The 10,229-nt window shown below is 34.3% G+C and overlaps 2 protein-coding genes across 3 annotated transcripts; one reads left to right on the top strand and one right to left on the bottom strand.

Annotated features, from left to right (window-relative positions):
- Positions 1–543: 543 nt before the first annotated feature.
- On the bottom strand, positions 544–6,083 carry selenot1a (selenoprotein T, 1a). The gene is made up of 6 exons (XM_019107872.2): positions 5,913–6,083; positions 5,146–5,256; positions 4,318–4,444; positions 3,833–3,920; positions 3,212–3,378; positions 544–1,051 (listed from the first exon to the last, which is right to left on the bottom strand). Exons 1-5 carry the CDS (start codon positions 6,041–6,043, stop codon positions 3,254–3,256), a joined length of 582 nt encoding a protein of 193 aa, XP_018963417.1. The 5' UTR covers positions 6,044–6,083; the 3' UTR covers positions 544–1,051; positions 3,212–3,253.
- On the top strand, positions 5,896–9,440 carry zgc:92744 (uncharacterized protein LOC436846 homolog). 2 transcript variants are annotated; one of them, XM_042717787.1, is made up of 4 exons: positions 5,896–6,030; positions 7,319–7,463; positions 7,725–7,800; positions 8,687–9,440. In XM_042717787.1, exons 2-4 carry the CDS (start codon positions 7,383–7,385, stop codon positions 8,725–8,727), a joined length of 198 nt encoding a protein of 65 aa, XP_042573721.1. In that variant the 5' UTR covers positions 5,896–6,030; positions 7,319–7,382; the 3' UTR covers positions 8,728–9,440. The 2 variants fall into 2 exon arrangements, with proteins under 2 accessions (XP_042573721.1, XP_018963419.1); XM_019107874.2 differs by lacking the exon at positions 5,896–6,030 and having other exon boundaries at positions 7,258–7,463.
- The last annotated feature ends 789 nt before the right edge of the window (positions 9,441–10,229 follow it).

The raw sequence follows: 10,229 nt of genomic DNA on the forward strand, positions 1-10,229 counted from the left end.
TTCACCCCTCCAACCGTTAGGTTCCTATGAGTGAGAGACCGAGAGCAGGAGCGTAAAAATAAAACCACGCCCTCCATTTGATATACCGTTTCAGCTGGAAAAATGTTACTACACTGAAATAAAATCAGCAGCAACTTCCGGTTCACACAGACTTTAAGCTGAATCTTTTTGTTCTGTGAAAATTGTGCATTTCAATCACCAAAATAAGATGAAGCCTTTATTAGACAAAATACACTGCCTGTAAATCTCAGTTCACAATTGGATTCTAGATGGTGATAAGCACATAAGACTCTTCACCTGAAGTGATCTGGGTAAGACAAGAATAAACCCAACTCTGGACTAGGTTAATGACAATACAGGACAAATGGCTGAACAATGATATTTCACAGCATGTTTAATAAAAAGAAAGGAGTCATTTTCTAATGGTAAAGTATTATTTCAAACCTTAATTGCAACAATGTTACTCTTGTAATTTTCTCTTTTTTTTCCCCAAGTCTGTAAAAAGCATTCACAAGTCTGTTCTCCTAATAAAGAACAACAATATTTCGTTTTATTCCATTTTATTTTCCTTTTAGTAAACATTTTAAGCTATACAAAGCAATATAAAATCCAGGGCTCAGAAATATAATTAATGTTACTTAGTTGTTAAAATATCATTATGGGGGTTGGGTGTATAAGTTAGGAGCTTCTCATATCTACTTATTAAATAAAACAGAGACCAAGAGTTAGCAGTACAGTAGGATGTGAAAGAAAAACATGCCATGATAAATTCTGTTGACTGAGCTAACTGAACTAAAATGAAAATTGGAGTCATTGTGAACATATATCCTGACCTGAACAAATGGTAATTATACAAGAGTTGGGATGTAATCATTATTATATGGCCACTGTTGTTGCCGTAGATCCCACACAAGCATCTGTAGGTGGTGCATCTCCGAGGGGCACGGTGAGGAGAACACAGAACATCCGGCGTGCGCTAGTAGAGTCTCTACTTTCAGCGCAAACCTTCATAAACGTCACCTCACAACCGTAGGAGAGCTTCACCACAGAACTAAAAGACAATGTGGAAAAAGTACAGTTAATTAATTCACCTAAAGGGGGATATTATCTGCTTATTATAAGCAATATTATCTGCTTTAACTTACTGTTTCATTAAAAAAAAAAAAAAAAAAAAAAAAAAAAAACTACATTTATATATTCCACTGTACAAAAAAAAATAAAAAGTAACCATTTTTGGCTCAACTGCACTCAGGTTAATTGAACAGTCAAAACATGAAATCTAAATTAAAACGTTTTTTGTCAGTTTAAGTGTTGTAGTAGCTGCTTACCTATTAAACTACTGTTCAAAATGTAGTAGTTTTTTTTTTGGGGTTAAAAATGTAATTTACTGTAGCAAGAATGCATCAAATTGATCAAATGTTACAGTAATGACATTTACAACAATACAAAATTTGTTAACTCTCATCCGTCACTCCCGAACCTATAACAAAAGTGTTCCTCACAAGTCAAAATGACCCAAAGGCCAAAAATCTTAAATTGGTCCATATATATATATATATATATATATATATATATATATATATATTTAATTTATTTATTTATTTATGTATGTAGCTCTTTTTTGGGGGGGGTGTTTTTTTTATTTCATTCACATTGAATTCTGGATATTTTATTAAAATTAGCATATTTTTATACATTATTTCACCAAAACAACAAAACCTTAAAGAAAGACAATTTCTGCATATTTATACTTTAAACATGATGATCCATATCAGGACCTAGGTCACTGAGTGTCTCTGATGCCATCTGGTGGGGAAAAATTACATAAAATTGCATTTTATGATTACAGCCACAAGAGGGGCCTACAGAATTCTATGTAGATTCTTAAACGAGCCAAACAAGTGAAATCTTTAAAACAACTTGGGGCTTCATTAAGCTTTCAGATATAGCTCAAGGCTTTCAGATATATATCTAAACATTAAAACAAACTATATTTTGTAAAACAAAAAAAAAACGTTGATACTGAATTTTAATCCAAACATATGCATATTCATATGGTTTCATAAATATAAAAGATAAATTTAAAAATATAAATATTATATAAACTCATTGGTCTCCACCCCATCACTCAAATTTAACTGTGTTAATAAAACAAATTAAAATGAGTAATTTCCCAGTAATAATATCATACATGCTATAATGTGTTTCAATGAGAGAGTGTGTGCCATGTGTGTGTTTGTATGTTTGTTTTTTGTGCATTGGGCACATTCTGCAGTCTCAGCCCTTCGTATGGATATGCATATTTTCTGAATTGTTTGAATTGCTGGTTTTTTTTTTTTTTTGGACATACCACTTATTCCTATGGCCAGATCAAAATGACACACGAGGGACACTTTTGTTACTTTTTTAATTACACCCACATAGAATCCTCAAATCGATTCAGATTTTTGTGTGTGTGTTCAATGCTCAAGTGTGACTAAATTAAATAAAACAAATCTGCATTTTTTTTCGTAAATTCCATGCTTTTCCCGTGGTGTGTCAAAATGACCTGCGAGGGACACTTTTGTTACGTTTTATATAACACCCATTTAAACTTCTCGAATTCACTCAATTTTTGTGAGTATTCCCAGTTCAAGTGTGACAAGAGTCACAAAGTCTCATACCATAATGATCAACACTTTTTTTTTAAAAAAATTAGTTTTGGGTCAAAAGGACCCGGGGGATGGATGAGAGTTTTAAATAAATGCCGTTCTTTTAGAACTTTCTACTTGACAAATAATTCAGAAAAATGTTATATTTGAATGATTTCAAAAATATGATGTGACAATGCTGACTGAAGTATGGCTACTGAAAATTTGGCTTTGCCATCACAAATAAATTACATGTATAATGTATTCAAGTAAAAAAAAAAAAAAACAAAAAAAACATTTATTTTAAATTGTTATAATATTTTGTTATATATATATATATATTTTATTTTATTCAATCAGTACAGTCTTGGTGAGCATAAGGAACATTAAGAAAAATCTTACTGACCCCAAACTTTGTAGTGTATACATTATAGATAATATTAATATTTATTTATGTCAGCATCTAGGGCTATCTTTGTGTCAAAAACTAGTACATTATAGAAATCTTTAAAACAAAAGACTATATTTTAAATAATAGAAATGAATTTAATACTTGGTAGGGTTATGATGGTTAAACATACATGGAAGGGTCACCGGCTCCATTCAGTGAATCAGAGGCAAGGTTACGAGCGATGGTGTGGAAGTGTGTCCATGTGCACGTTCATCTTCATCTCATTCTCCAGAATTTGGACTAGTTGCTGCATGGAAGGCAGGTGGCCTGACTCCAGCTTGGACCAAACTGGAACATCTAACCAAAAAAATGCCCCAAAAATAGCGTAACCATAGTGAGACACCATTTTGCTAACTTCCGCCAGACTAAACCACCAAATTAGGCTACCGCCACACTGCTTCTCTTCACAGACGTTACAAACTTAGCATGTCCAATGGACAGAGAGCAACTTTAATTCTTCTGCTTTAATAAGTTCTTACATAATAAATTTTCTATGTGCTGCTATTCCATAAAAAAAAATCCCTGGGTTAAGACAGATATGTTGAAGGGGCCATAAGTATTTTCTAAAGTATAAATCATTCAGTCTTCCCATTTTACAAAAAGGGAGAAAAAAAAAGGCGAAATACTATACAATTTACATTACAATGACTATTATTGTTGATATAAACAAATATTACATGAACAAAAAAAATATAAATTAACATTTACATAGTAATATAAATACTCAAATTTTTGAATCATATACACTTACCATTGAGTGTGATTTCAAAAGCACCTGTAGACATACACTGATTTTCGATCATATTGCTGAAGAAGAACACCATCATACAGGCATATATCTAAAAACACAAAAACATAAAATAAACATTTCTGCAGCAAGTTTGCTTGTATGTGACTATTTTGTGGATAGCTGATACATGACTTGTGCTACTTTTTCAAACTGAAACACAAAAATCAAAGAAGGCTGAACATTAAAATTTTTCTTTTGTACTTTGATGCTTACATTTCAGAAATAGTCAGGTGAACATTAACATGAGAGCTTGCTCTTTGGTCCCTTGTGTATTACATTCTCTCCTATAACCACAAACGTCACTGAGGTGACAAAGTTACAGACTAATGAGCTCCATGGGGAAAAAGTTTGGATTTGGAACATACTGCTCAAACAGGTTTTAGTTAAGAACTACAGTCTAAACCATCAAATGAAAATCTCTCAACGGGAAAAGTCTGAGGTCTTGCCTTATTCTCCTGACTCCAAACCCAGAGACCTGGAGCCTGCATGCCAAATAGAGCAAATGGATCCTTGCCCACAATGATCACGCCGATTAACAACAGCTTAAACATAGACAGAAAGGAAGCAATGTGCCTGGAGGAAAGAAAAAAAAAAGACACTATATAAATAAATAATTCATAAACATACACTAGTTGAATTAGTAGTATTTTTGTTGTTGTAGAATTTTTTTTTTTTTTTTTTTAAGAAACACTAAAAATGACCAACAATGTCTCAAGTACCAGCCATTTTTTTTTAAATAACACAAATATGCATTCATACATTTTCATTTATATATGGTCGGCATGTTTAAGCTCTAATTACTGAAGTTTTATCATTAAATTATTACTGGTGCTCTGTTTTTAATAATGGTTCTTATTATCAATGAATAGAAAACATTTATTTTAAATATAATCTTTTGTAACATTATACTGTTTTTTACTGTTACTTTTGATGCATAATACATTTTCTGAATAAAAGCATTAATTTCTCATACCTTAAACATTTTAATGGTAGTATATCATGGTTTCTTCATAAGTAGTGCAACTATTTCTAACATTGATAATAATAAAGGGTTCTTGAGTTTACTTTTATCTGTGAGCACATAAATGCAGATTTTGTGAGCAGAAGGGAAAAAAGCTGTCATTCCAGTTAACAACGTACAAGTCAATGATGATTCTTTTGCAAAGGTGTGTGATTGTGTGTGTATTTGTGTTATATACACACGTGTTTATACACACACACAAACTTTTTTTTTTTAAATTAGTGGCCATGAGGACAGACATGTAAGTGATTACCTGTAGATAGGCAGAGGAAGGTAGTTCTCTCCTTCTATGCGGATGTCTGGGTACCGCTGGTACAAAACCTGCGTGTACTCCTCAAACACCCGCTTGTATCCTCAGGAGACACTGCAGAAAACAAACAAGACGATGAAGACACACCTCAGAGCCTTTGGTTCGCAACCACAGCTTGAAATGAAATATGACTATTGTGCAGTAACTATGTAAACAATGATTTCCATTTCAGATTATGATAAATGACCCACCACTGGAGACTAGATGTTACAGCAGCCACAAATTGGCTTTATAAATCCATAAAAGCTGCATTATTAAACGTGCAGCGTCTCAAATGAATAAGTGCAAGCATGCAGATGTATACACTAATTGGCTAATCCTCAAATGACAGTCCTCCACCCCCCGCCAGATTATTACCCCCTTAGTATCGGTAGGTTTAGGGTTATGTGTGGGGGAGGGGTTAGGATTAGGCAATCAGGTAGCGATTTCAACGAGGGGGGTAATAATTTGGTAGGGAGTCGAAAATGGGCACAGCACCGGATTACCGGCCGATAATAACATCCTGCCGAGGTTATCTGCGAGACTACTTGTGCCATACGAGACAAATTAACGCTTCTGTCACAGTACACTTTCCATTAAACGTGGTTTATATCTCTGCAAGGTTAATCGCACAAAGCCGCGCTGTGCTACTATCAACACGCTCAATGTCACACACTGGTTGGCCTGTTCCGGGGACCGACCGATGCCGAAATGCCCAAACTCTTACTCACCAAATCTGGAATTTGAGAAGTGGACCGGTGGCAAATTGCACCTTCATTTTCTTGACGCCACCGTTATCCGCAGAGGCACTGTAAAGAGAACAGGCCCACAGCAGTATCACCGAGAGAGGTAACCAACGCATCTTCCCCACGACGACTGATTACTTACTGAGAGCAGGAAGTGGTGTACTGATTTTCATACGGGTAATCCAGGAAGACACGCTAGGATTGGTTGGCGACTGCTTGACGTGGGGTCACACATTTTGACAAAGAACGTCTGGTTCTTTTGAACGGGGCGTTTTAACGAACCCGTTCGCAAAAAGCAAAAAAAAAAAAAAAAAAAAATACAATTAAAAAAATAAATACCTTGTGCCGCATCATCTTTTTAAATACTCTTTAAATGGAATTTGGTCGTGGAATGAATCTGGTCTCTTCCCAACAAATATCTATTAATAAACAAGATAAAACGAGCCAAAATTGAACATAAAATTGTGAATATGTTCGTGTTAAAGCTTTTTTGAACGATTTCTGTAGGCATACCTATCTCAGAAAAAAAAGCCAGAATCTAAAAAAATACTTACTATTATTTTAATATTATTTTTCTTTATTACATGTCAAATTCTCGTATTCAGTACATTGTTATTTTTATTATATTTTTTATACACAAGTAACATATAATAAAAATTATATTTGGGGGTAAGAACTGTCCATTTTAGTAGACCATTCCTATGTTTTGTCTATGATTAGCATAAAAAAACAAACAAAAAATCTTTGAAAAGCCACAAATTGCTTTCAGCGTTTAACCGTGTAGTGTATAAATGTACTGTTGTTGTTGTTATTATTATTATTAGATGCTATGTGTTTGTTTCTATTATTCCTGTTGTTCTGCACTTGGTGCAATGTTATGTAAGTCGTTTGGCATGAATAGTATAAAATAAAATAAAATAAAATAAAACAATTCAGCTGTTCCGTCCGTAATCATCAAACATTCATACGTCGCAGTTCAGCTAATAAATGGATAGTAATTCAAAACCCAGACTGTTACAAACCCGTTCAAACGATTTATTCTCACCCAAAAAGAACAATTTCTTCCATAAATCAGTAGTTGCTATCTCCAGAAATAATGTTACACTACTGTCTCTGTTTTAATCCATATTTAATTGACGTAAAAAAAATGTGCAACCCACAAACACTGCAAGGTCTTATCAATAAGAATGTTTTAACAAGCTTTATGAAACACTACGCAAGGCTGACACAAAATTTTAAAAACTAAATTTAGCAAACATCGTGTTAACGTTTTTTTCAAAAAGCTAGGCGGTCAGTCCATTTGCGTTCTTCCGGTGTGGGGGCGGAGCTTACATTCTGGGTACGTGGTACGTAGACAAAAATCGACGTAGTTTTCTCTTCATCCTCCCTAGTTTGTGTTCGTCAAATTTGTGACTGTCTCCAGCTCACTTTTACAAACCACCAGCATTTGCAGCGATGGTCGCCAAACAGAGGATTCGTATGGCCAACGAGAAACACAGCAAAAACATCACCCAGAGAGGAAACGTCAAATCCTCGGTAACACAACTCTTCATGATGTTCGATATACTGTAGCAACAGAAGTGAAATTAACTTCATGTCATGTATTAACTTAACTGATTTCAAAGTAAGACGTCTGATTAAACTATTAATGTAAGGAATTACTAGTTTTGCAATAAAGTAGTGGTTCTTAATACTGCAATGCATATACACTTTTATTGCTAAATCCCACTGCACTACTACAATTAAATGAGAACTAATACGCGCATTTGCAACTGATTTGAATGTAATTTCACGCAGAGAAATGTCAGTGATGATAAAGTTTCTGTGGGACCATGGCTCTTGGCGCTCTTCATCTTTGTTGTCTGCGGTTCAGGTGAGTAACCAATACAAAAACATTAACGAGTGATCTGTCACATCTCACATTAAATGACAAACGCATTAAATTAGATGGTATTTTATTGATATTCTAGCATATGTTTTACTTTTTGTTTAGCCCAAGGTAGGCAGACAAAGCTGACCTCCACTCATTTTTTGGCACACGCTGTGAAACCTTGCACTGTAGTGAAGGCTGAGATAATAATGCACACTGTTTACATGGACAAGGCTGGACTGATAGCATGACTTTATCTGCTTATTTTCACGTACATGTACAACACGTGGATCTGCAAGTGTTGCTATTCTGGAAACAGCATTGAAGAACGTTTCCAACAACCGGTTAAGTTTTCACAGTAAGAGTAATGGATCTCATTGCCAGCTGGCTTGGAGGCTTTGAGACATAGCTTAAAAGATGTAGCCTTTTTGACAACGTCACAAACAGTACCATCCAGATCTGATGTGGCACATTCTTTGGCCCGGACTTCTGGGTTGCCGCCAGCTCTCGCAGAGTTTTTACCCATTGCCTTCGAGAACCTGTTTGCTTTGAACAAATGACATTGGTCATCTTGCCCTTACTTTTGTGCCTTGGATGATTTTGCAATCTTTTTATTTGATTCGATCCACAAAAGAATAAGATTTACTTTGTTAGAGATAACACTCTCTTTTTGGAAATACAGATTACTTTTTACTTTTATGAGACAAAAGAGTGAAGAAACATATCCACTAGCGCAATGGCCCATTATATAAACGCCCCGAAGCTGGCGTGTTTATGTTAAGATTAACTTCAACAAGTTTAGCTTTTCATTACTCTTCCTCCTCAACTTTTCCAAAGGCTGGAATGTCAGCCATCTGTAATGTCACTCTGTTTTTTTTTTTCTCCTCAGCAATATTCCAGATCATTCAGAGCATTCGAATGGGCATGTAAAGAGGACCAATGATGTCTCAAGTATCCACTCCTTGCCAGTTCCACATTCTGCGATTTTTGCCAAGGAGCCTCTCTTCAAGGCTTTTTTGCTGATTTTATTGATTTATCTTCTATGAGGTGCAATAATCCTATCATTCCTCTCTGGTGCCTTGTTAATGAAGAAAAATCAAAAAGCCATAAAATTGCATTCCGATGAATTGTAATGTTATTTTCTGACAATCTACCTTGATGTGATGTAAAAATCTTGATATGTCACAAGCAGTGATGTGATTTGTAATTCCTGATTTTTCATTCATTCCTAAAATAATGGTGCAGAAATCATTTCATGTCTTTTTGTTTGCTTTTTTTGGACCCCCAAAACATCCGTTTTGTAGTTTGCATGGGATAAAGTATTACGAATGAAAAGCCAGTCAGCAAATCTAAATCATAAATGTAAAAAATGTGTCTCTTGTCACACATTGTATTACTTTTCTTTGACTTGTTTTCTTTGTAATTTAATAGCTGCCTCCTTCTTTCTTGAATATGGAACTTAACCTGAATAATTTAGTTCTCTGGCACATATTCTTGTAATTGTGGTACTGTTTACCATAATAGAATGAGGCTTAGCAATTCTGCTTTTTCAGAACTGATGATGATGATTATATACTGTATGCTATGATGGCGTAAAGAGGAACAGGAAAAGAGCTGGACTAAAATAAAATCTTTATAAATGACATGCATTGTGAATGTGTACTTTTTGGGAGAATTATCAGCTAGCTGAGGTCATAAGACTCTAGTAGGTTAAATGAAACAAACCATCTTTGAGCTGTTTATACTGGCTTAAAAGGACTAAAAACGACGAACCATGTTCTCACCAGAAATTCCCGTCCATGAGTCCCATCCATGACTGTGATTGATTACATTCTGTCATGATTTCGTCACTGTTTAAATGATTAATTACTTTCTTTGGCTTGTTTAGATGGATAGCCTTAGCAATGCCAAAGACAGCAGCTTCACTCAAAGATCTTCAGTGATTTACATTTGACTTGCCAATTGTAAGAGTCACACAATGGGAGTCGATACAGAGTTGATTGCATTTCAAGGTGTGAATTTCATTCATTTTGGTATGAACTAAGCATTTTATTCGTTAAAATAAGATAAGTGGCATTAAAAATACTGTTTTGATTTGATTTGATCTCAGTTTTATTTATTTATTTATTTTTTAGTTGTGGCATGATTAAAACAATTCTTTGTGTGTTTTAAATGTAACATGAATTCTGCTCAATGCTAAGAACACTGTAGCAAGTAACATTTAACTGTCAAATTGTGAATGTTTAGAAAGACACATAGTTTAGAAAATTTATCACATTTTGAAATATATGGAAGTGAATAATTGTGGCATATCTTAACTTTTATTTTTGGTTGCTAATTCCTTTTAAAATAATAATAATAATAATCTGGGTAAAAAAATATAGAGGGTATAAAAAATATATAAAATAATAATATAGAGGGTATAAAAAAAT

This window comes from Cyprinus carpio, chromosome B2 (assembly GCF_018340385.1).
Source record: "Cyprinus carpio isolate SPL01 chromosome B2, ASM1834038v1, whole genome shotgun sequence".
In the NCBI taxonomy this organism is placed as follows: Eukaryota; Metazoa; Chordata; class Actinopteri; order Cypriniformes; family Cyprinidae; genus Cyprinus; species Cyprinus carpio.